The 27863-nt window shown below is 50.1% G+C and overlaps 1 protein-coding gene across 3 annotated transcripts in view; it reads right to left on the bottom strand.

The window, feature by feature from the left end:
- MYH10 (myosin heavy chain 10) overlaps window positions 1-27863 on the bottom strand; it is a 126848-nt gene that overhangs the window by 85227 nt on the left and 13758 nt on the right. For all 3 annotated transcript variants that reach the window (XM_040331131.1, XM_040331132.1, XM_040331133.1), the window contains exon 3: window positions 5878-6034. In XM_040331131.1, coding sequence (XP_040187065.1) covers window positions 5878-6034 — 157 coding nt within the window. The remainder of the gene's footprint in view (window positions 1-5877; window positions 6035-27863) is intronic.

The following is a 27863-nucleotide window of genomic DNA, read 5'->3' as shown; positions in this document are numbered from 1 at the left end:
TCCCCCTATCCATGTCTCCCCCCCATCCATCCATTCCCCCCCCCCTATCCACCATCCATCCCATGTCTCCACCCATCCATTGTCCCCATCCACCCCACCCATGTCCCCATCCATCCACATCTCCATCCATCCACCCACGTCTCCATCCATCCAACCACCCCACCCACGTCTCCAGCCAATCCACCCACCCACCCCATGTCTCCAGCCAACCCACCCACCCCATGTCTCCAGCCAACCCACCCACCCCATGTCTCCAACCAACCCACCCACGCCATGTCTCCAGCCAATCCACCCACCCCATGTCTCCAGCCATCCACCCCATGTCCCCATCTACGTCCCCAGCCATCCACCCCATGTCCCCATCTACGTCCCCAGCCATCCACCCCACGTCCCCAGCCATCCACCCCACGTCCCCAGCCATCCACCCCAGGTCTCCAGCCATCCACCCCACGTCTCCAGCCATCCACCCCACGTCTCCAGCCATCCACCCCACGTCTCCAGCCATCCACCCCACGTCTCCAGCCATCCACCCCACGTCTCCAGCCATCCACCCCACGTCTCCAGCCATCCACCCCACGTCCCCAGCCATCCACCCCACGTCCCCAGCCATCCACCCCACGTCCCCAGCCATCCACCCCACGTCCCCAGCCATCCACCCCACGTCCCCAGCCATCCACCCCACGTCTCCAGCCATCCACCCCACGTCTCCAGCCATCCACCCCATCTACGTCTCCAGCCATCCACCCCACGTCTCCAGCCATCCACCCCACGTCCCCAGCCATCCACCCCACGTCCCCAGGCATGTCCCCAACCCACCCATCCATGTCCCCCCATCCACCCCATGTCCCCCAACCACCACATGCTTTATTTTGCTGAGAAAAAGAACTTTGAAAAAGACCGCCCCCTAACATTTCCAGCCGCAGCCATCCTCAGGAAGTGCAGATGCAGCGTGTAGCATTGACTTCCCGCCCTTAGCTCAGGCATGCAGGCAGAAGGGTGTGCTTAGCTGAGAAAACTCCTACCCCCCCCCGAATAACATCATTTAGGCCTAGGCCAGAACCCAGGAAGTAGCGGAGATTGAGAGAAGCTCACAGTGTGCAGAGAAATCAGCTGGAGCCAGTTCAGTCCAGGAGAGAAGCCGGTACAACCGTACAAGACTGAAGGGGAGGCCGGAGGTCAGAGCGAAGAGTCTTCCTCTGCAGGGCCTTCTTTTGTATAGTAGAAGTGGGCATGAAACGGGCACATTGCACCCTCCATATAACCCCCCCCCCCCCCATTATATATTTCACAGCACACAGCAGCTGCCGGTTTGGCATGGGAAGGGTTAAGACAATGACTCCCGAGCATGCCAGACATTACAATCACTGGAGGTGGGGGTGGAAGGAAGTGGAAGGGAGGTGGGGGGTTTATATTCTCGGCGAGTGACCTCACACTGCCCGTCTGCCTGGCCGGTCAATGGGCAGGACCGGCATACCCAAAGCGGGCAGCTCTATTAAGCTGTCAGCTCTCCATTCTCCCGATCCGGAGGCCGGCTGGCTACACTCCAGGAAATGGGCGAGCTGTGAAAAGGCCAAATCACGTCACCCGGAAATGCCCGCTACCGCGCGCGCCACACTTCCTGTAGTCACCCCGGCGATGAATGGAGGGGCTAAACCGCCTCCAAACTGCAACCCCCTCACATGGCCGGGGGTCAGCCGCAACTATAAGGTGACTACACAGCAGTGAGAAGGCTGCAGGAGACTTTTAGGGCCCATTCACACCTCAGAATAAGCGCTAAGCCCGTGTAAACGCACGTGATTTGACATTCACATGTATATTAAAAAACGCATTTAAAAAAAAAAGTTTAATTGATTTGCCCACTTCCATACCGGGCGGCACTTACGCACCTTCCCGCCCAAGCCAATTTTCAGCTTTCAGCACTGTCGCACTTTGAATGGCAATTGCGCGGTCATGCTACACTGTACCCAAACAAAATTGGCGTCCTTTTTTCCCCACAAATAGAGCTTTCTTTTGGTGGTATTTGATCACCTCTGCGATTTTTTTTTGCGCAACAACTAAAAAAATACTGACAATTTTGAAAAAAAAATACGTTTTTATTTTTTTCTGTAATTTTTTTTTTTAAGTAAGTTTTCTCTTTCAATTACGGGCACTGATATGGTGGCACTGATGGGCACAGATGATATAGCACTGATGGACATCGATGAGGTAGTACTGACAGGCACAGTGGAGGTGGCACTGATTGGCGGCACTGGTATGCGGCACACATAGGCGGCACAGATGGGCACACATGGGCGGCACAGATGGGCACACATGGGCGGCACAGATGGGCACACATGGGCGGCACAGATGGGCACACATGGGCGGCACAGATGGGCACACATGGGCGGCACAGATGGGCACACATGGGCGGCACAGATGGGCACACATGGGCGGCACAGATGGGCACACATGGGCGGCACAGATGGGCACACATGGGCGGCACAGATGAGCGGCACTCATGGGTGGCACTCATGGGCGGCACTCATGGGTGGCACTCATGGGCACTGTGGGGTGGCACTCATGGGCACTGTGGGGTGGCACTTATGGGTGGCACAGATGGGCACTGTGGGGTGGCACTGATGGGCACTGTGGGGTGGCACCGATGGACACTGTGGGGCGGCACTGATTTACTTATGTTGCCAGTCAGTGCCCATTTGTGGGCACTGATTGGCATCTTTTTTTACTTTTTTTTTGCCCTTCCCTGGTGGTCCATGTGGCGATCCGAGGGGGGGCTGCGCTGATAAACAATCAGCGCGAACCCCCCCTGTCAGGAGAGCCGCCGATCGGGTCTCCTCTACGGCTCTTCCTGTTTACATCGTGATCAGCCGTGATTGGACACGGCTGATCACGTGGTAAAGAGTCTCCGTGAGAGACTCTTTACCGAGATCGGTGTTGCGGGGTGTCAGACTGACACCCCGCAACAACGATCGCCGCGATGCGCGCCCCCGGCAGCGGCTGAGAATCCTGAGGACGTCATATGACGTCCAGTCAAGATTCTACAACCACTTTGCAGACGTCAATCTGTCATTGGCGGGCGGGAAGGGGTTAATGAGTGAAAGAAGTAAGTGAACCCTTCACAAAACATGGCTTGGTAGTTGGTGATGAAACCCTTGTTGGCGATCACAGGAGTCGGACGTTTCTTGGAGTTGGCCTCCAGGTTCTCACACATCTCAGGGGAATATTCCCAGGATTCAGATTTACTCCTATACAAAACCTCGGGCTTCATCAGATAGCGAGACCCTCTTCTCACTCCTCTGTAGAACGATCTCGTGTCACACACAAACCACTTCAGAAGCCGATTTCCCCGACTTATCTCCCTCATATAAAAAAGAAAATGACGGGAACGCGAAACCGCAGATGTCGAGCGGCTCGCTCCAGAATACTGAACAGTGTTTACAGAAAGGGAAAGCTATACGTCCACATCCCATAAACACCGGCGGCCAGCTGTAAACTGTCTGGCGTGCCAACGCCAAAATCTCTTCCTGTGACAATGAACAGACCTCGGGAAATGACACAAACCAGGAGACGGCGTTACCGACAGATCCGTATATAACGGGCCAATTACACCGACGGCGCAAGATCAGCCTGCTTACACTACAAGCCTAATAATAATCATAATAAAAGTGTATACTAATAACACAAATATAATAATAATAAAAGTGTATACTAATAACACAAACACAATAATAATAATAGAGCTGAGAACACTAAAACTACAACTAGTAATAAAGCATATAACAACAATAATAATAATAATAATAATAATAATAATAATAAAAGTGTATACTAATAACACAAATACAATAATAATAATAATAAAAGTGTATACTAACAACACAAATATAATAAAAGTGTATACTAATAACACAAATACAATAATAATAATAATAAAAGTGTATACTAACAACACAAATATAATAAAAGTGTATACTAATAACACAAATACAATAATAATAATAAAAGTGTATACTAATAACACAAATACAATAATAATAATAAAAGTGTATACTAATAACACAAATACAATAAGGCCCCTTTCACATTGGGACGTTTTTCATGCGGTACAGCGCTAAAAATAGCGCTGCTATACCGCATGAAAAATCATGCCCTGTACTCTTCAATGTGAAAGCCCGAAGGCTTTCACATTGAAGCGATGCGCTAGCAGGAGCGCTCCAAAAGTCCTGCTAGCCGCATCTTTACAGCGGTATAGGAGCGGTGTGTTCACCGCTCCTATACCGCGCCTTCCCATTGAAATCAATGGGAAAGCGCGGTGATACCGCGGTAATACCGCCGCAACGCGGGCGGTATTAACCCTTTTTCGGCCGCTAGTGGGGGTTAAAACCTCACCGCTAGCGCCCGAATATCGCGGTAAATACGACGGTACAGCCGCACTACAAGTAGCGCGGCTATACCGTCACCGCGGGTCCGCGCCTCAGTGTGAAACCGGCCTAATAATAAAAGTGTATACCAATAACACAAATACAATAATACTAATAAAAGTGTATACTAATAACACAAATACAATACTAATAATAAAGCTGAGAATACTAAAACTACAACTAGTAATAAAGCATATAATAATAAATATAATGATGATAATACTACTAAGTGCCGGTGACTTGTCCTTAAGGTTCCCCTAACGAGAAAGATCCTTCAAAGGACTGCGCAGGCGCAAACTTGCCGACGGAAATCTCCGAACCTCGCCCGGCATCCAGGCTCATTCCTTAACATCCCTGTGGATTGTAGGATGTTAAAAAAAGAGCCAGGAGACCGAGCGAGCGAAGAGAGGACGTGAGGCCGACTGGCCACTTTCCTCAAAATCCACGTCGCCCTGGATGCCGGCCGAGGTTCGAAGATTTCCGTCGGCAAGTTTGCGCCTGCGCAGTCCTTAAAGGAACTTTCTCGTTAGCCGGAACCATATCGGCAGATCAGATTGCGCCTGCGCAGGAACTTTCACGTTAGCCGGAACCATATCGGCAGATCACCGGTTCACACGGCGACTCAGCCGCCTGACAAGTCGCGCTTTCCGCTCTGTACTATGGAACCGTTCTGATAGGAGCGACTCAAGTTGCTGCGACATAGAAAATAAGGTTCCTGTGTGACTTTGGGGGATGACTTCAGGGCGACTTGCATTGACTTCAATACAGAAGTCATTTTCCAAGTCGTCTCTGAAGTCGTGTGCAGAGCGCCTTGCAGAGTCGCGCTGCCCCAGTGTGAACCGGCACTAAAACGAATCAACCAAAATAAATATAAATAAAATATGTCGAATAATAATAATAATAAATAATAATGTTAAATTTGCTATTACTAAATCTACAACTAGTAATAAAGCATATAATAAAAAATATAATGATAATAATACTACTACTACTAAAGTGAATCATAGCCACCATAAAATATGTAGAATAATAACAACAACAACAACAACAACAACAACAAAAACTGCTAATACTAAAACTACAACTAGTTATATATAATAACAACAACAACAACAACTAGTTGTAGTTTTAGTATTAGCAGTTTTAACATTTATTATTATTATTTATCAGAGGTCAACTGTCCCATCCCAGGACCTCACAAAGCCCGCAGCAAGGGCCAATAAGAAAGCACCTGCAATGCATTGTGGGATGTTGGGGGTCAAACCACCAAAAAGCCAGATCACCTCTGAAATATCCTTTGCTCCAACTGGACGCCATCTTTTTTCACGGTTCTAATTTCAATTTATTATAGAAAAGTCAAGCACGGTACAACAATCAAACTGGACGCCATCTTTACGGCAAAATAACTTTTTCTTCCCATTGAAGTATTTTTTTTACGGCAAAGGATTCCCAGGCTCACCTTGCAGCATGCAGCGGTAGGCGGACTCCGATATGGCGTAGATATGTGGCGGCATCTCGTGGCGTTTCTTGCCGCGGTACATCTCGATGATGTTCTCCGAGTAGATGGGGAGGTTCTTGTAGGGGTTGATCACCACGCAGAACAAGCCGGAGTACGTCTAGACACCAAGACACAAAATAACTGTAATTAAAACATCATAAAATGAACCGATTATAGAACAGTCAATGGGTAATGCAATCAGCGTCGGGAAGACATCCGCAATAAAAATCGCAAGCCGAATTAAGGAGATCTGAAAAACGGGCAGCTGGGTCGGCATCGGCTTCCCACTATTGGAGGATATTGGAAGATGGTAACAGAAAGAGAATTTATAATATATACAAATAGACCTTTCTTTTGGTGGTATTTGATCACCTCTGCGTTTTTTTTGCGCTATAAGAACGACAATTTTGAAAAAATATATATATATAAATAAATATCCCAATAAAAAAAAAAAAAGTGTTTTCCTCAGTTTAGGCCGATACGTATTTTTCTAGTATATTGATTGGTTTGTGCAAAAGTTATAGCTTCTACAAAACAGGGGATAGATTTGACATTTTTATTATTATTTTTTATACTAGTAATGGCGGCGATCTGCGATTTTTATCGGGACTGCGATATTGGAGCGGACACATCGGACATTTTTGGGACCATTGTCATTTATACAGCGATCAGTGCTATAAAAATGCACCGATTACTGTGTAAATGTCACTGGCAGGGAAGGACTTCGCACTAGGGGGCGATCAATCAAGGGGTTAACTGTGTTCCATCATATGTGTTCTAACTGTAGGGGGGGGGGTGGGACTGACTAGGAGAAGAGATTGATCAGTGTTCATACATAGTATGAACACACGATCAGTCTCCCCGCCCCTGAGAGAACCGGGATTGGTGCGTTTGCACACACACTAGGGGCGCAACGGATCGCCATTGAGTCGCGATCGGGTGGCAACACCATGCGATCCATGGATTGCGGCCACAGGAAAGGCCGCGGCTTCGGCCTAGCTCCGGAGCGGCGGCCATCTTGGTACACCCGGCGGCGGCCTAGGGGAGGTTGACAGAGTGTCACACTGACGGGGGAGATGTGGATATTACAGTGGGGGGGGGGGTGAGGATATTACAGTGGGGGGGGGGGGGTGAGGATATTACAGTGGGGGGGGGGGGGGTGAGGATAGATGTGGATATTACAGTGGGGGGGGGGGGGTGGACATTAAAAATAAAAATAGTAAAGTTAGCCACGATGAGGTTACGCCATTAGCATCGAGATCTTTATTCTAAAGCAAAAAAATATATAGTGATTCTCACTTTAGCCAAAATCGTGCGGCTCTACCCCTTCTGATAGCTTTGGGCAAGTGACGAGTACCCTTTATAGAGACATCAGGAGTTTATTAGACCCCTGATATCTCTTCTGCTCTCCAAAGCATGCTTGGCTGCTCAAACAACCGCTTCCTCGTTGTTTCCAGGTTTATTCATCACGGAGGAGAGATGGTGGAATGGATGTTCCTTCATCTCCTCTGTGGGCAGCGAGGTCTCAGCTCAGCCAGAGCTGGGGGCCCGTTTAGACCCCTGATGTCTCTTCCGCCCTCCAAAGCGTGCTTGGCTGCTCAAACAGCCAGGAAGGAACAGCTTCTGACAACTCCTCGTTGTTTCGAGGTTCACTTATCACGGAGGAGATGGTGGAATGGATGTTCCTCCATCTCCTCTGTGGGCAGCGAGGTCTCAGCTCAGCCAGAGCTGGGGGGCCTGTTTAGACCCCTGATGTCTCATCTGCTCTCCAAAGCATGTTTGGCTGCTCAAACGGCCAGGAAGGAACAGCTTCTGACAAATCCTCATTGTTTCGAGGTTCACTTATCACGGAGGAGATGGTGGAACGGATGTTCCTCAATCTCCTCTGTGGGCAGCGATCCTAACTGCAGCCATGGGGGGGGGGCAGCCTGGGAACCATCGAGGCCTCGGGTGGGGGGGGGGGGGGGCAGCACAGACGGTTTTACCTTCATGCATGGAACGCGCCTTCAACCTTTACGGCCATTTTAGTCAGAATTCATCAACACCGGGAGCCCATAGGGCCCAGTACAGCACAGATTTGGACCGATTTATCAGCAGCAGTTCAGCCCCTCTGGGGGGGGGGGGGGGGGGCGGGGCTCTGCTGACAGAATTCGGTGTGAATTTTCTAATGTTTACTCAGAAAATTCCTCCTCCATCACGAAAGGCTGCAATGCCGGCCCCCAGAGCTCTGTGGGAAAGTTTGGAAGGGACCGAGCCTTCATTCTGGCGAGGGGGGGGTCGAGCAAACGCCACGCCACATTCCGGTGAACAAATCGGTTTTAGCGCGGCGACAGGCGAGATACAATACAGCTGCGGGCCGAAGGCAAACATTGCGTCCAACAGATCGTCAACAAGAGGACCGTTCCCTGGCCTGAAGCCACATCCGTTTACCGGGCCTCTCAATAGAAGCGCGCGCTCATTGGCCGAGCCGGAGTTTTACTTCCACTAAACATCATTAAAAAAAAAAGGTGGAAAAAGTGAAGCTCTGTGAATACTTTCCGGAACTCAGGCTCTGCGTTCTGATTTGCTGCTTCATCTCACAAGGACATTCTAACCACTTTGACCAAATTCTAGGACATGAACTGAAGGAGAGGACCTCAGGCTCTCCAGAGAAGAGCTTCTAAGATCTCCCCAGCTCATCTTTCCTTTGAAAAGCCGTCACAAGCGAAGTTTAATTACCCAGAATGTGCGCGCATGCGTGGCTCGCTCTCTTGTTCCCTACATGGCAGCATTAGTGTCTAATAATTGGCCCTACACTGTCATATAAGGGCAGTGAAAGAGTACACAGCCCTGTGTAAGCTCCAAGTTTCTTGAGCTTACACAAGGTATTTTTTCCCCCCAGTCCCAAAAGCTGAACTGAGAAGTGGGGGTGCAAAGGAGAAATGACTAAGAGGGGGGGGGGGGGGTCTTAGAGAATTAAAAGCCTAATTCCGTTCCAATACTTTGTCTTCTTAAAATATTACTTAAAATACACACTTCCCCTACATGCTGTCCCCTGCAATATTCCTTTGCTGCCACTAGTTGTCCTCAGTCTTCAGGGCTGAATGGCGCCCAGCATCTGACTGAAGACATACTGTGAGTACAGGGTGCCATGGACCCGCCCCTGAGGAGGCATCACCAGGGAGTCCTGCACTCACTGCCAGGAACCATGAATCAGACCGAGACAGAAGTACAGTTAAATCAAACTTGTTTAATAATTTTATATATATATATATATATATATATATATATATATATATATATATATATATATATATATATAAAAATATATTAAGTAGCCAAAGTGTATTTAAAACATAGCCAGAGTTCAGGAAGCGGATCGGATAGTCAGCCAAGCCAAACGTCATAGAGCCAGAGATAAACGTAGAAGAACAGCAAGCAGGATCAGGAGCCAGAAGGAACGTCAAGCCAAGCAATTCAACAGAAACGCCAGAGAGAGTCTCTGTGATGTTGACCAAGGCGAAGGCAGAGAACAACTGAGCTGGAAGGCTAAAAGCGGGAGTTCACCCGAAAAAAATTTTTTTTACATTAGATTCATGCTCATTTTGTCTAGGGGAATCTGCTAGTTTTTTTAAAAATGAAGCAGTACTTACCGTTTTAGAGAGCGATCTTCTCCGCCGCTTCCGGGTATGGGTCTTCGGGACTGGGCGTTCCTATTTGATTGACAGTCTTCCGAAAGGCTTCCGATGGTCGCATCTATCGTGTCACGAGTAGCCGAACGTCGGTGCGGCTCTATACGGCACCTGCGCACCCAAGTTTGGCTACTTTTGGGAAATCGTGACGCGATAGATGCGACCGTCGGAAGACTGTCAATCAAATAGGAACGCCCAGTCCCGCAGCCCATACCCGGAAGCGGCGGAGAAGATCGCTCTCTAAAACGGTAAGTACTGCTTCGTTTTTAAAAAAACGAGCCGATTCCCCCTTCACAAAATGAGCCTCAGTCTAATGTTAAAAATTTACATTTCCGGGTGAACCTCCACTTTAAGTAAGCAGGACTGACGAGCAGGTAAGTCACTGTGGAGAGACGGGAGCTGGCAATTAGCCGACAGCGGAGCGGCCAGCTCAGAGAAGGAAGGGCTGAGCCCAGCCCTGACACTCACACAGTGCAATGATGCAGAAAGCAGCACTTTAGGCAATACAGTGGAACCTCGGATTGCAAGTAACACGGGTTAAGGAGCGTTTCGCAATACGAGCTCTGCATTTTAAAAAAACAACTCGGTTTCCCGAGTATTGTCTTGCAAAACGAGCACGATTCAGGCCACAGCGATGCAGTACTGCTTTTGACCTGAGGTGGGGGGTGCCGGAGCCGCGAGCAGAGACGAACGTCGCCAATCGCAGTCAATCAGAAATGCACGGAAAGGCCAGCACGGCTGACCTTGTCAAATTTCCGGAAGTCGTTCCGAGGTCATCCGAAGTGTCCTCGGGCCTCCGACGCCCCCCCCCCCCCCCGCCTCTGGCCACATGCGGTATTGCATGACATTGAAGTCAATGCGGAACAAATTATTTAAGTTTCCATTGACTTCAATGGGAAAACTCGCTTTGATATGCAAGTGCTTTGGATTACGAGCATTCTCCTGGAATGGATTATACTTGTAATCCGAGGTTCCACTGTACATCAGTGCCTCAGATTGCCCACCACTGGGAGAGGATCAATAAAGGGACTTAAATGGCATGCGATTGGCCAAAAAAAAAAGAAGTTGGACTGTAAGTGACCCCATATTAGCAAAGGAAAGGGTCCCCTCAAAGAGAACAGTGACAAAAGGGAAATGTTCAGTAGTCGAGGACAATCAATCCATTGGCTATCCAACTCTTGCCATTGGCTCATCTCCGTTGTAAAAAACAGCACCAATTGCACCATTTTCCATGAAGATCGACAAGATTGGCTGCACATCATCTTCCTTTCCTCCAATCTTTATTAATCTCTCTGAACGGAGCAGATCCTGGCGGTCCCTACAGGAAGTCACGGCTCTCCGCCACCATAGCAGTCCACCCTGCAGCACTGGCGGTGGCATCCAAGCATCGCCGGGGGCTGGTTGAGGACGCGTTTAATTTGTCGCTTGTTAAGCGTTACAAGCCGAGTCATCTTCGCTCGCTGGGCAATTAGCGAGGAATTCCCGTGCCAAAAAATTTCAGGCCTTTGTGCCGCATGCGTTATGCAAAATGGAAACACGTGTTCATCCTTCAACAGCTTTCTCGCTGACAATGTAAGAGTGGGGGACGGGGGGGGGGCAATGAAACCGGTGGAAGCAGCAGCTGTCGGGGCCAGGTGTGCAGGAAGGTCCATGGCGAGGGCCATTGTATGAGTGCACACGTGTGGAAGAGACGGAGGGGGCCACGGGGGAGCCAAAGGCAACACATGGGAAAAGGTGGAAGGATGCAAGAACAGCATGTGGCCCTAAAAGACAAAACCAATAACCCCTTCAGGACCACATACACAGGTATCTGTACCTTCATGACCACATACACAGGTATCTGTACCTTCATGACCACATACACAGGTATCTGTACCATCATGACCACAGGTATCTGTACCTTCATGGTCGAGGTGATCCCCTGGATTACATTTTTTTATTTTTATATTTTATTTCTAGGAGTGGAAATGTTGGGGCAGGACCGTTTAAAATGTGTTCTTACTAAATGTAGCAAAAGCAGCTCCACTGTCATCCCACCTGAAGCGCCCCCCCCCCTAGGTAAGTTGCTAGAATAGTCAGAGAATTTTATTTTTTTGGGCTCCTCTGCGGTGTGATTATTTTAGGCGGTTCTAGTTTTCACTGGATACAGGCTCAGCTGCCTACCCCTGCTTTCTAGTGGATTCTAGAATGTAGTGGGCTGGAAGGGGTAGACAGCCAATCCCTGGGGGGGGAGGAAGCACAGTAGATGGCTGGGTGTGCATAAATGGCCTGAGGCTTGGACCAGAAGGGTTCTTGTCTAGAAGGGCTTCTGACACTGTGGGCAGTACAGCTGAAGTGCCACAAGTTCCCATTGAGGTCTCAGATCAGCTACAGCTGGAGGGTCTGTTCTAGTGATCGAGATACTAGCTTTGTCAGAGCTGGGGGGACTGTTCTAGTGCTCACTGAAGTCTCAGCTCAGTCAGAGCCGGGGGGCCATTATAGTTCTCATTGCAGTCTCAGTTCAGCTAGAGCTGGGGGGCCTGATCTAGCCCTTATCAAGGTCTCTGCTCAGCCATTATTTTTGGGGCCCGTTCTAGTTCTCACCAAAGTCTCAGCTCAGCTAGAGCTGGGGGGGGGCTAATCTAGTGCCCACCAAGGTCTCTGCTCAGCCAGAGCCAAGGGGCCTAATCTAGTGCCCACCAAGGTCTCTGCTCAGTCAAAGCTAGGGGGCCTGTTCTAGTGCTCACCGAGGTCTCTGCTCAGCCAGAGATGGGGGGCCTGTTCTAGTGCTCACCGAGGTCTCTGCTCAGCCAGAGATGGGGGGCCTGTTCTAGTGCTCACCGAGGTCTCTGCTCAGCCAGAGATGGGGGGCCTGTTCTAGTGCTCACCGAGGTCTCTGCTCAGCCAGAGATGGGGGACCTGTTCTAGTGCTCACCGAGGTCTCTGCTCAGCCAGAGATGGGGGGTCTATTCTAGTGCTCACTGAGGTTCAAGCTCAGCCAGAGCTGGGGGGCTTATTCTAATGCTCACAAGGTCTTTGCTCAGCCAGAGCTGGGGGTCTATTCTAGTGCTATCAAGGTCTCTGCTCAGCCAGAGCTAGGGGGCCTAATCTAGTGCCCACCAAGGTCTCTGCTCAGCCAGAGCTAGGGGGCCTAATCTAGTGCCCACCAAGGTCTCTGCTCAGCCAGAGCTAGGGGGCCTAATCTAGTGCCCACCAAGGTCTCTGCTCAGCCAGAGCTAGGGGGCCTAATCTAGTGCTCACCAAGGTCTCTGCTCAGCCAGAGATGGGGGGCCTGTTCTAGTGCTCACCGAGGTCTCTGCTCAGCCAGAGATGGGGGACCTGTTCTAGTGCTCACCGAGGTCTCTGCTCAGCCAGAGATGGGGGGTCTATTCTAGTGCTCACTGAGGTTCAAGCTCAGCCAGAGCTGGGGGGCTTATTCTAATGCTCACAAGGTCTTTGCTCAGCCAGAGCTGGGGGTCTATTCTAGTGCTATCAAGGTCTCTGCTCAGCCAGAGCTAGGGGGCCTAATCTAGTGCCCACCAAGGTCTCTGCTCAGCCAGAGCTAGGGGGCCTAATCTAGTGCCCACCAAGGTCTCTGCTCAGCCAGAGCTAGGGGGCCTAATCTAGTGCCCACCAAGGTCTCTGCTCAGCCAGAGCTAGGGGGCCTAATCTAGTGCTCACCAAGGTCTCTGCTCAGCCAGAGATGGGGGGCCTGTTCTTGTACTCATTGAGGTCCAAGCTGAGCCAGAGCTGGGGGTCTAGTATTCCAGTGCTCACCGAGGTCCAAGCTCAGCCAGAGATGGGGGGTCTATTCTAGTGCTCACCGAGGTCAAAGCTCAGCCAGAGATGGGGGGCTTATTCTAATGCTTACAAGGTCTCTGCTCAGCCAGAGATGGGGGGCCTGTTCTTGTGCTCATTGAGGTCCAAGCTGAGCCAGAGCTGGGGGGCTTATTCTAATGCTCACCGAGGTCTCTGCTCAGCCAGAGCTGGAGGGCCTGATCTAGTGCTAACTGAGGTCTCTGCTCAGCCAAAGCTGGGGGGCTATTCTAGTGCTCACCAAGGTCTCAGCTCAGCCACAGCTGGGGGGGGGGGGGGCTGTAGTGTCAGAACTGGGGGGGGGGGGCCTGTTTTAGTGCTTGCCTGGGGTTCCTGTTCTAGATCTCATCGAGGTTCTAGCAAGGGGGCCTGTTCTAGTGATGGTCAAGGAACCAGCTGTGTCAGAGCTGGGGGGTCTGATCTACTGGATCCAGCTAGAACTGATTTAGGGTTTTTAACTGTGTATGTGGTCTGAAGAGTTCACAGGAGAAATGTCTGGCTGATATTGGAAGGAAGGAGGGATCCAAGCATTCAGGAAAATTTGTGAGTACAGATCTACATGTAGGATCCTAAATGACTGCATCAGTGACAGAGTTTGCCTAAAGTGGAGCATTTCCTACGGGGATCTTGATCCAGCACTATGCACCAGAGCAGTGGCTCTCTCCCTCCTCATCGGCTCAGAGACAGCATCAGGAGCCATTGCCTACCCCTACTGTCAATCACAGTAAGGCTGGAGCAGGACCAAGCCTCACTTTGGAAACAGAGCCAACTCGGGAGAAAGCCTCCAATGGTGCCCCCCCCCCCCAAATAGCACCCCATCACTGTCCTCCATCAAAAATGACATTTGCCTTTCTTCTTTAGGATTTCAATCTACTGGGTTGAATCTTATCGAATGAAGTCGTCGGTCATCAACCAGATATGAAGAGCGAGGAAGTCGCTGCCCTTACTCCGTACATTTACAAAAAACCCAACATTTGAGAAAAAGGGGCCCCCAAGACAAGGAAATCTGAACAAAGACGCTCGATTCCCCGAGTCCCCCCTAATGAAAGGGAAATAAACACATACTCCGTGTGGAATGTGGATTCTGTGGCCGGAGAGAAGCGGTGTATCAGCGAGAGGAATGCTGGAATGTACCGAAGCCTGGCCCGGCTCCAAGGACACTCACCACATGGCAGCTCACCCACTGAGGCCCAACCACCCCCAACCTTATCACAAGTCCTCCTAATTCTATCCTTCATAGGTAGCCAAGTGTGACCTCCAGCCCCCCATAGAACCCCCTCGGGAGCACCTGTGAGTGATAGATCTGCTCTTCAGCGCCCCCTGCAAGTTCTTCACAACATATCTTCTGCCATACGAACCACCAATAACCAAACTTTCCATGATGGCCAATCAGGGGGCAAAAAAAATGTTATCGCCTTTGTGCGAAATAAAAACATAACTAAAAATCTTCTCCTTCCAAATACGATCACTATAGAAAAAAGTATTGTATGTTCTGATATACTCTGCACTGCTGGAGGACTCTGCTCCTTCCTCTATAACTCTCCTGATATACTCTGCTGGAGGACTCTGCTCCTTCCTCTATAACTCTCATCTCCTGATATACTCTGCTGGAGGACTCTGCTCCTTCCTCTATAACTCTCCTGATATACTCTGCTGGAGGACTCTGCTCCTTCCTCTATAACTCTCCTCTCCTGACATACTCTGCTGGAGGACTCTGCTCCTTCCTCTATAACTCTCCTCTCCTGATATACTCTGCTGGAGGACTCTGCTCCTTCCTCTATAACTCTCCTCTCCTGATATACTCTGCTGGAGGACTCTGCTCCTTCCTCTATAACTCTCCTCTCCTGATATACTCTGCTGGAGGACTCTGCTCCTTCCTCTATAACTCTCCTCTCCTGATATACTCTGCTGGAGGACTCTGCTCCTTCCTCTATAACTCTCCTCTCCTGATATACTCTGCTGGAGGACTCTGCTCCTTCCTCTATAACTCTCCTCTCCTGATATACTCTGCTGGAGGACTCTGCACAGGATTACCCAAAATTTGAGTTACTATTTACATGCAGAAGTTTTTTTTTTTTAGCAGCAACATAAATACAGCTAGACGAGGGGACCAATATACTTTATTTAATAAGCTATTTAAATTGGAATGATACAGGATGGGGGTTGTGTGGGTAAATTACAAGGTCAGGTTTCTAGGCCGCCTGTCACATGCCAGCATTTCAGAAATCCTTCAAACAGGAAGTGCCAAACCTCACCCTGACCAATGTGCGGCTGAATGGGGAAGGACTGCGGGGCCGAGATTGGGACAAGCAGCAAAAAAATGAACTCCTCATTATAGGTTTACAATGGATATGCTTCCACAAAGCAGGAAAGTCATTCTGGTAGATAACTAAGGGAAACAGAAAATCGTACTCAATCTCTACAACCTAGTGACATCACCGAGACCCTTCATATTCATGAGAACACAACCTATCCAATCACTAGAGACCAGTGACATCACAGAGACCCTTCATATTCATGAGAACACAGCCTATCCAATCACTAGAGACCAGTGACATCACCGAGACCCTTCATATTCATGAGAACACAGCCTATCCAATCACTAGAGACCAGTGACATCACAGAGACCCTTCATATTCATGAGAACACAGCCTATCCAATCACTAGAGACCAGTTACATCACCGAGACCCTTCATATTCATGAGAAGAGAACACAGCCTATCCAATCACTAGAGACCAGTGACATCACCGAGACCCTTCATATTCATGAGAACACAACCTATCCAATCACTAGAGACCAGTGACATCACAGAGACCCTTCATATTCATGAGAACACAGCCTATCCAATCACTAAAGACCAGTGACATCACCGAGACCCTTCATATTCATGAGAACACAGCCTATCCAATCACTAGAGACCAGTGACATCACAGAGACCCTTCATATTCATGAGAACACAGCCTATCCAATCACTAGAGACCAGTGACATCACCGAGACCCTTCATATTCATGAGAACACAGCCTATCCAATCACTAGAGACCAGTGACATCACCGAGACCCTTCATATTCATGAGAACACAACCTATCCAATCACCAGAGACCAGTGACATCACCGAGACCCTTCATATTCATGAGAACACAGCCTATCCAATCACTAGAGACCAGTGACATCACCGAGACCCTTCATATTCATGAGAACACAGCCTATCCAATCACTAGAGACCAGTGACATCACAGAGACCCTTCATATTCATGAGAACACAACCTATCCAATCACTAGAGACCAGTGACATCACCAAGACCCTTCATATTCATGAGAACACAGCCTATCCAATCACTAGAGACCAGTGACATCACCGAGACCTTCATATTCATGAGAACACAGCCTATCCAATCACTAGAGACCAGTGACATCACAGAGACCCTTCATATTCATGAGAACACAGCCTATCCAATCACTAGAGACCAGTTACATCACCGAGACCCTTCATATTCATGAGAAGAGAACACAGCCTATCCAATCACTAGAGACCAGTGACATCACCAAGACCCTTCATATTCATGAGAACACAGCCTATCCAATCACTAGAGACCAGTTACATCACCGAGACCCTTCATATTCATGAGAAGAGAACACAGCCTATCCAATCACTAGAGACCAGTTACATCACCGAGACCCTTCATATTCATGAGAAGAGAACACAGCCTATCCAATCACTAGAGACCAGTGACATCACCAAGACCCTTCATATTCATGAGAAGAGAACACAGCCTATCCAATCACTAGAGACCAGTGACATCACCAAGACCCTTCATATTCATGAGAACACAGCCTATCCAATCACTAGAGACCAGTGACATCACAGAGACCCTTCATATTCATGAGAACACAGCCTATCCAATCACTAGAGACCAGTGACATCACAGAGACCCTTCATATTCATGAGAACACAGCCTATCCAATCACTAGAGACCAGTGACATCACCAAGACCCTTCATATTCATGAGAACACAGCCTATCCGATCACTAGAGACCAGTGACATCACCGAGACCCTTCATATTCATGAGAACACAGCCTATCCAATCACTAGAGACCAGTGACATCACTGAGACCCTTCATATTCATGAGAACACAGCCTATCCAATCACTAGAGACCAGTGACATCACCGAGACCCTTCATATTCATGAGAACACAGCCTATCCAATCACTAGAGACCAGTGACATCACCGAGACTCTTCATATTCATGAGAACACAGCCTATCCAATCACTAGAGACCAGTGACATCACAGAGACCCTTCATATTCATGAGAACACAGCCTATCCAATCACTAGAGACCAGTGACATCACCGAGACCCTTCATATTCATGAGAACACAACCTATCCAATCACTAAAGACCAGTGACATCACCGAGACCCTTCATATTCATGAGAACACAGCCTATCCAATCACTAGAGACCAGTGACATCACAGAGACCCTTCATATTCATGAGAACACAGCCTATCCAATCACTAGAGACCAGTGACATCACCGAGACCCTTCATATTCATGAGAACACAGCCTATCCAATCACTAGAGACCAGTGACATCACCGAGACCCTTCATATTCATGAGAACACAACCTATCCAATCACTAGAGACCAGTGACATCACAGAGACCCTTCATATTCATGAGAACACAGCCTATCCAATCACTAGAGACCAGTGACATCACCAAGACCCTTCATATTCATGAGAACACAGCCTATCCAATCACTAGAGACCAGTGACATCACCGAGACCCTTCATATTCATGAGAACACAGCCTATCCAATCACTAGAGACCAGTGACATCACCGAGACCCTTCATATTCATGAGAACACAGCCTATCCAATCACTAGAGACCAGTGACATCACAGAGACCCTTCATATTCATGAGAACACAGCCTATCCAATCACTAGAGACCAGTGACATCACCGAGACCCTTCATATTCATGAGAACACAACCTATCCAATCACTAGAGACCAGTGACATCACAGAGACCCTTCATATTCATGAGAACACAGCCTATCCAATCACTAGAGACCAGTGACATCACCAAGACCCTTCATATTCATGAGAACACAGCCTATCCAATCACTAGAGACCAGTGACATCACCGAGACCCTTCATATTCATGAGAACACAGCCTATCCAATCACTAGAGACCAGTGACATCACCGAGACCCTTCATATTCATGAGAAGACAGCCTATCCAATCACTAGAGGCCAGTGACATCACAGGGACTTCATGAGAACAGAAAGGTAAGCCAATGACTTATTTTCCTTCTTATTTCCTGGAAAGCAGATCTCATGCGATGGCAAAACGTTAGACTTTCGTAAGACTAAAATATTCTAGAAGACCGAAGAGCCAAACAAAGAGGCCAACACCTCCCCCACATGGAGAATAACTGGAAGGAGGACAGAGATCTCGGCTCTTCATCACATTTCAGGCCAACAATGGAATTTGGGAAAACAGGAACCTCCATGACAAATTCCCGGGGACGACAGACAACTCTCTACCAACAAAAGTCAAGGATCTGAAGGAACCTTCTGAAAACCCCCAAAAATGGTCTTCCAACTGCCACACCGGGAGCCCCCAGAAGATAAAAAAACTTCTGACCGTCAGGAAATCTGCGTTTCCTTACTACGATTTTCAAAGCTTGCAAAAGAAAAAAAAAAGAATCCAAAAAGAGGATGTTTTTATTTTCAGGATTAGAATAGGATTTGGGGGCACACAGGTCAAAGGATTTCAATGGATCAGGAAGACGGGGGGGGGGGGGGGGGGATATTGTTAGAAGCGGCGTCCTTACAGGTCTGCAAGCTAAGAGAAGAAAAAAAAAAGAAAAAAAAAGAAAGAGCTCTGGCGTAAATCCCCCAGCGCAAGCCCACCTAATTCAAATTAGGCGGGTAGGGGGCGTATAGCATTTAAATTAGGCGCGTTCCCGCACCGAACCTAATGCGCATGCGCCGTCCGAAGAATATCCCAGGGTGCATTGCGCTAATTGACGTCGAAATGGCGTCCAGCCCCATTCATGGACGACTTACGCAAACAGCGTAAATTTTTAAATTTCGACGCGGGAACGACGGCCATACTTAACATTGGTTGCCCCTCATATAGCAGGGGCAACTTTACGCCGCGCAAACCTTACGTAAACGTCGTAACTTCACTGCGTCGGCCGCGCGTACGTTCGGGAATTCGCGTATCTAGCTAATTTGCATACTCAACGGGGAAAACTACGGAGGCGACACCTAGTGGCGAAAAAAAAAATGCATTTTAGATCCGACGGCGTAAGGGACTTACGCCTGTCGGATCTAATGGATATCTATGCGTAACTGATTCTAAGAATCAATCGCATAGATACGACGGCCCAGATTAGGACTTACGACGGCGCACATGGCGTTGCGCCGTCGTAAGCCCTTTGTGAATCTGGGCCTAAATGTCGGAAGGCAGAATTTAGGAGCAAGTCAGGCCAATAGGCCAATATAGGAAGCAATTTTACAGAGATGACACATTGTATCGGCACGCATTGTATCGGCACGCATTGTATCGGCGACGCATTGTATCGGCGCGCATTGTATCGGGGCACGCATTGTATCGGGGACACATTGTATCGGCGACGCATTGTATCGGCGACGCATTGTATCGGCGACGCATTGTATCGGCGACGCATTGTATCGGCGACGCATTGTATCGGGGACGCATTGTATCGGGGACGCATTGTATCGGGGACGCATTGTATCGGGGACGCATTGTATCGGGGACGCATTGTATCGGCACGCATTGTATCGGGGCACGCATTGTATCGGGGCACGCATTGTATCGGGGCACGCATTGTATCGGGGCACACATTGTATCGGGACGCATTGTATCGGGGCACGCATTGTATCGGGGCACGCATTGTATCGGGGCACGCATTGTATCGGGGCACGCATTGTATCGGGGACTTGTATCGGCACACATTGTATCGGCACACATTGTGAGCCATTATTCTGACATTAAAGTGGATATCACGGTATTGCAATTTTTACTTTGTTATCAGTCTGAACCAATGAGATTCTGTGCCATAGCTGCGAGATCCCTGAGGAAGCTGGAAGTCACTGTAGTAGTCACAGTTACTGCTGACGACACCCCCCCCCCCCCCAGTGTGAAAGGGGCCTAAGTAACAAGTCTTGAAGGGTTACAGCTCTGCAGACCTACTAATGAAACGTTCACATCTGTCTCTGTATTTAGTTTTACTTCAGTGCGATTCGCGTCGCAGAAAAGGTCCCTCGAGGTGCGACCTTTGCTGACCTCCTGCTGATAACAGGATTGCCTCCCTGACTGCCTAACACTATCAAATAACAACCCCCCCCCCCAGAGTTACTCACAATCAACTTAACCAAAGTGACTGGAGCCGTATTAGTGCGCTTCCATCAACACAGCCGAGAAGCGTCTGCGATACTTTTTTTTTTTTTTTATCTGAACGCAGTGCATCGCTTCCTACGCTCCCCCGAGCACAGAGTTACACAACCCCAAATGTAAATGCCCAAGCACAATTCTGCAACTTTGACATTTTTTTGTAAAAGCGTACATCTCATCACAACTACTCTGTGTATCCAGGTGCGTTATCCGCGTTTTTCTTCCAGGACAAATTGTTTTGTTTTTTTTTGGTGATGAACGGCAAGAGATTATTTTTGTTATTATCAAAAGAAAACCGGCCAAAAATAGTAAAAAAAAAAAAAACAACAACTTTTTCTAATTTTGTTATAGATTTCTTGCCATTATTATACATTTTAAATAAATTCTCCCGTTCCTGACGATCGCAGCGATGTCACATACGTGTCAGTTATTTGTTGTTTGTACCCGGAGTACAGCCCAGAAAACTATGGTGCGCATTTTCCTTTTTTCTTTAATGTTATTTTTGTATTCTACACACCGACACGGATAATTTCATTTTTAATTTTCTTTTATTCTACACAAAATAACCCCGACCGTACGCAAATTTGTGTTCCTGGCTTGAAGGGGTTAAACCGGAGTGATATGAAGCTGCAGGCATCATTCCCAAATCCCTCCCCCGGTACCGTTTTTTTTAGAGCAGGCGATTGGCTCTCTAGTAAGAACAATTGATTGTGGCTAAAAGCCGCTAAATGTAAACATATTTCTTAATATTTTTGTACAGATGTTTTTGGGAATGAATAATTGATCTGTCAGCTCCTGAAAAAGTGGATAATGTCCATGAAACGCGTTGAGCCATACAAATTCAGTAATTTCAGACATCACATTATTTACATTCGCTACTTTGCTTTTATTATTTGAATTGTATTGATGGATAAAATTATATATATATATCGCTCTCTCTCTCCCCCCTCTCCAGCTTTATCTCTCTCCAGCTATATCTCTCTCCCCTCTCCAGCTCTATCTCTCTCCCCCCCTCTCCAGCGATATCTCCCCCTCTATCTCTCTCCCCCTCTCCAGCTCTATCTCTCTCCCCCTCTCCAGCTCTATCTCTCTCCCCCTCTCCAGCTCTATCTCTCTGCCCCCCCTCTCCAGCTCTATCTCTCTCCCCCTCTCCAGCTCTATCTCTCTCCCCCTCTCTCCAGCTCTATCTCTCTCCCCCCCTCTCCAGCTCTATCTCTCTCCCCCTCTCCAGCTCTAGCTCTCTCTCCAGCTATCTCTCTCTCCCCCCCTCTCCAGCTACCTCTCTCTCCCCCTCTCCAGCTACCTCTCTCTCCCCCTCTCCAGCTACCTCTCTCTCCCCCTCTCCAGCTACCTCTCTCTCCCCCTCTCCAGCTACCTCTCTCTCCCCCTCTCCAGCTACCTCTCTCTCCCCCTCTCCAGCTACCTCTCTCTCCCCCTCTCCAGCTCTATCTCTCTGCCCCCCCTCTCCAGCTCTATCTCTCCCCCCCCTCTCCAGCTCTATCTCTCTCCCCCTCTCCAGCTCTAGCTCTCTCTCCAGCTATCTCTCTCTCCCCCCCTCTCCAGCTACCTCTCTCTCCCCCTCTCCAGCTACCTCTCTCTCCCCCTCTCCAGCTACCTCTCTCTCCCCCTCTCCAGCTATCTCTCTCCCCCTCTCCAGCTCTATCTCTCTGCCCCCCCTCTCCAGCTCTATCTCTCTCCCCCTCTCCAGCTATCTCTCTCCCCCTCTCCAGCTCTATCTCTCTGCCCCCCCTCTCCAGCTCTATCTCTCTCCCCCTCTCCAGCTCTATCTCTCTGCCCCCCCTCTCCAGCTCCATCTCTCTGCCCCTCTCCAGCTCTATCTCTCTCCCTCTCTCCAGCTATATTGCTCTCCCTCTCTCCAGCTATATCGCTCTCCCCCTCTCTCCAGCTATATCTCTCTCCCCCTCTCCAGCTCTATCTCTCTCCCTCTCTCCAGCTATATCTCTCTCCCCCTCTCTAGCCATCTCTCTCTCTCCCCCTCTCCAGCTATATCTCTCTCTCCCCCTCTCCAGCTATATCTCTCTCTCTCCCCCCCATCTCTATCTATAGCTCTCTCTTTCTCTCTCTCTAAAAAAATTGCCAGCAAGAAACACGGATTTTTAACTTGTAAGCAACAAATGTCAGGAATCGGCTTGGGCATGAAAGGGTTAAAGCGGAGGTCCACACATAAACGTGAACCTCCACTTTTCGGGAACCCTTCCCCCACCACCCCTCCGGTGTCACATACAGAACCTTTCAGGAGGGAGGGGGGTGCAGATACATGTATAATACAGGTATTTGCACCCGCGGGAGTAACGCCCCTTTCCACCCCCCCCCCCGCGGGTTTTTCTCTGGCCGATGCCGATATTTAGAAATCAGGGCGGCCGATATATGATGCCGATTTTTGCGGCTGATATTATAGGCCGATTTTTTTATTTTTTTTGGTGGCACTGGCTCGTGGCACTGGATGGCACTAATTGGCACTGGAAGATGGCACTAGCAGAAGGCACTTATTGGCACTGGCATGTTGCACTGGATGGCACTGGAATATGGTACTAGCAGATGGCACTGATTGGCAGGTAGCACTTATTGGCACTGGCAGGTGGCACTAATTGACACTGGCAGGTGGCACTGATTGGCAGATGGCACCAACAGGTGACACTGGCAAGTGGCACCAGTTGGCACTGACTGGCAGGTGGCACTAATTGGCACTGGGTGGAAATAGTTAGCACTGGTTGGCATTGGCAGGTGGCACTGATGGCTTTAGTTGGCACTGGATGGAAGGTGGCACTAATTGGCACTGGATGGTGGCACTGGCAGGTGGCATTAGCAGATGGCACTGGATGGAAGGTGGCACTAATTGGCACTGGATGGCAAGTGGCACTGGTGCATAAAAAAAAATGGTGTCACCCCCCTCAGTACAGATCCCCTCTCCAACCAGTATAGACACCCCCCCCCCACTACAGACACCAGAGAGTGGTGTGTGTCCCATGAGCGCGGGCCCCTCCTCCTCTGTGGGCGTAAACAGAGGAGGGCCGCCACGCTGGGTGTACCAAGATGGCAGCGGCTCCGGAGCTAGGCCGAAGCCGCGGTCTTTCCTGATGCTGTGACCGCGGCGGCAATCCAGCATCAGGAAAAGCCGCGGCTTCGGCCTAGCTCCGGATCCGTGGCACCGCTAGCGGCCATGTAAAAAAACGGCCAAATATCGGAGAATGGTCAAACCTTCCCATAGACACACTCCTAAACCTTGTGGACGGCCTTCCCAGAAGAGGTGGAGCTGTTATAGCCGCAAAGGGCGGGGCCAACTCAATATTGAACCCTCCGGACTAAGACTGGGATGTCATTAATGTTCATGTGCGTGTAAAGGCCGGCGTCCCAATACTTTTGGTAATATGGTGTGTATCTTTAATAACCAGATCTGTACAAATTGTAACAATTTCAGACTCTCTAAGAAGAGTTCGGACTCTTTAGGTGTGTGTAGATTTCTCTTCCAGCCTCGTGGTGACCTCATCGTGACTCGCGTCCAGTCTGCGCGGCGCTGCGTCTATCTACCACCAGATAACGTCTTCCCTGCCGCATTCCTCGCAGACCGAAATAGGACGTCTGAGTTCTAGACCGTCGCATTCCACCGCTTTGCGTTCTCAGGCTCTTATCTCAGGGAGGCGGCGAGCCGGTTCCAGACTCCGAGACCCGCGCGCCCGTACCTGACACAAGCCATGGCTGACCCAGACACAACCCGGACTTGCCAACTTGCCCTCAACGGATACAAAGTTATTCCATTCATTTCCTGAATGGCAGATGACAAGAGGCAGAAAAATCTGGAGCGTCAGATCAAAGAGTCCCAAATTCTAATTATAACAACGATGCCCTACAATCCCCTCCCCCTCCTCATTCAAACACAGGCACTCGATGCACAGAGCACAACAGCCAATCACAGGCTTCCCCCCGAAAAGATTTCTATATAAAGTGCTTGTAAAACCTCACATATCCCCAGTGAAGTGACTGGCCTCAGGTGATACACAGAGATGAGACAAATCCTCCTACAAAAGTTGTACCAGTTTATCTGCCACCCTCTCTTCTCTACAGCTTTACAAAGTGCAGCATTTATACAGCTTGTCTGAGGTTTCAGAAAGCAGGGGGAGCTGAAGTTACTCAGTGAAGAGTGCTGAGAGCAGATTGAAGGGACTGTGAAGCAGCACTTGCCAGCGATACCCACCCTGGGGGGGACAGAAACAGACGCCAGTCATACCCGCCTGAGGGAGCGACACAGACGCCAGTCATACCCGCCTGAGGGAGCGACACAGACGCCAGTCATACCCGCCTGAGGGAGCGACACAGACGCCAGTCATACCCGCCTGAGGGAGCGACACAGACGCCAGCCACACCCGCCTGGGGGGGACAGCAGCAGCCGCCAGCCATACCAGCCTGGGGGGGACAGCAGCAGCCGCCAGCCATACCAGCCTGGGGGGGACAGCAGCAGCCGCCAGCCATACCCGCCTGGGGGGACAGCAGCAGCCGCCAGCCATACCCGCCTGGGGGGACAACAGCAGCCGCCAGCCATACCCGCCTGGGGGGACAACAGCAGCCGCCAGCCATACCCGCCTGGGGGGACAACAGCAGCCGCCAGCCATGCCCACCTGGGAGACAGCAGCAGCCGCCAGCCATGCCCACCTGAAAGACAGCAGCAGCGGCCAGCCATGCCCACCTGAAAGACAGCAGCAGCCGCCAGCCATGCCCGCCTGGGGGACAGCAGCAGCCGCCAGCCATGCCCGCCTCGGAGACAGCAGCAGCCGCCAGCCATGCCCGCCTCGGAGACAGCAGCAGCGGCCAGCCATGCCCACCTGAAAGACAGCAGCAGCTGCCAGCCATGCCCACCTGGGAGACAGCAGCAGCCGCCACCAGCCATGCCCACCATATCCGCCCTGGGGGGAGCAGCTACCAGCCATGCCTAGAGTGGGTTGTGTCCATGTCTGCTCTGCATATGTGGAGTGGGCATGGACCCGTCATCTGCCCGCATCTGGTGGCCTTTGCTCTTTCAGAGGTTGGGCACCTCTGATCTAGACGATGCTGGAGGTGCTCCAGCCAGGAAACAAGGCGAGGCTCTATCTGACTTGCTGCAGCTTTTGATGCACATTGTGAGAAGCTCACAGTGTGCGGTGAAATCAGAGGAAGCCATTTCAGCCCAGGAGAGGAGCCGCTACAACTGTGGAAGGCTGAAGGAGAGACTCTGATAAATTATTCTCTACAGTCCCAGATCTATTAGAGGTCATCCTTTCTACTTGTCAGAGATTTACAGCTGAGCAGACCATGCAGAGAAGGATCAAAGTGTCCCGGAATACACGGCCTACCGAGCACCAACTACTCCCAGGCGGCAAAGAAATGAATGGCCCACCTTTAAGAAATAGGCAGCCATACAGAATGACATGGGGGGGGCACCACATAATTAACTCATGGATGGACGTGGACCTAGAGCAGGGGTCTCAAACTGGCGGCCCTCCAGCCGTTGCAGAACTACAACACCCAGGAGGCATTGCAAGGCTGACAGTTACAAGCATGACTCCCACAGGCAGAGGCATGATGGGACTTGTAGTTCTGCAACAGTTTTGAGGGCCACCAGTTTGAGACCCCTGACCTAGAGATTGCCGGCTCTGCACATGCTCAGTCCATATCTCTGCACACCATGTACGATTGGCTATGGCTCCGGCAATGGTGGCCATCAATCATCAGCGAGAAGCTCTTCAAGCCAAAAGGTCAAACGCATGTGTTGTTTATTGAGCCGCAGCTGGGATCTTGGCTCCCGTCTGCAGACCTGAAGGCGGCTCCGATTCAAGATTCCAGAAGGATCTCGGAAGCACAAGTAGAATTAAAGAGCACCTGTTGGTCTGAAGCAAATAAGACGAGGGGGTTCAAGCTGGGCGGAAGAGACGGAACAGTGCCCCATCCCTGGCGACAGGCATAGTGCCCCACCACTGGCGCCAGTTGACGGGCATAGTGCCCCACCACTGGCGTCAGTTGACGGGAATAGTGCCCCACCACTGGCGTCAGTTGACGGGAATAGTGCCCCACCACTGGCGTCAGTTGACGGGAATAGTGCCCCACCACTGGCGTCAGTTGACGGGAATAGTGCCCCACCACTGGCGTCAGTTGACGGGAATAGTGCCCCACCACTGGCGTCAGTTGACGGGAATAGTGCCCCACCACTGGCGTCAGTTGACGGGAATAGTGCCCCACCACTGGCGTCAGTTGACGGGAATAGTGCCCCACCACTGGCGTCAGTTGACGGGAATAGTGCCCCACCACTGGCGTCAGTTGACGGGAATAGTGCCCCACCACTGGCGTCAGTTGACGGGAATAGTGCCCCACCACTGGCGTCAGTTGACGGGAATAGTGCCCCACCACTGGCGTCAGTTGACGGGAATAGTGCCCCACCACTGGCGTCAGTTGACGGGAATAGTGCCCCACCACTGGCGTCAGTTGACGGGAATAGTGCCCCACCACTGGCGTCAGTTGACAGGAATAGTGCCCCACCACTGGCGTCAGTTGACAGGAATAGTGCCCCACCACTGGCGTCAGTTGACAGGAATAGTGCCCCACCACTGGCGTCAGTTGACAGGAATAGTGCCCCACCACTGGCGTCAGTTGACAGGAATAGTGCCCCACCACTGGCGTCAGTTGACAGGAATAGTGCCCCACCACCGGCGTCAGTTGACAGGAATAGTGCCCCACCACTGGCGTCAGTTGACAGGAATAGTGCCCCACCACTGGCGTCAGTTGACAGGAATAGTGCCCAAAGGGCCGGGCAAAAGGCATGCAAAGGGCCACATCCAGACCCCAGGCGACAGATTGGAGACCATCGTCCTGGACATATACACAAGCATTTGACCCTTCAATGCTGGGGGGAGCCCCACCCACTACAACAGGTAATGTATATTTGTTTTCTTTGAAATTCAGCCCGATTTCTGTGCTTTACCTGCAGTTTTAAGTTGGTGACAGGTTCTCTTTCAAATACAATTTTTGCAAAATACATGAAATCCTATAAAAACAGGAAGAAATTA

This window comes from Rana temporaria, chromosome 12 (assembly GCF_905171775.1).
Source record: "Rana temporaria chromosome 12, aRanTem1.1, whole genome shotgun sequence".
Lineage (NCBI taxonomy): Eukaryota > Metazoa > Chordata > Amphibia > Anura > Ranidae > Rana > Rana temporaria.
The sequence above is the reverse complement of the archived record's forward strand: the minus strand, read 5'-3'. Positions and strand labels throughout refer to the sequence as shown.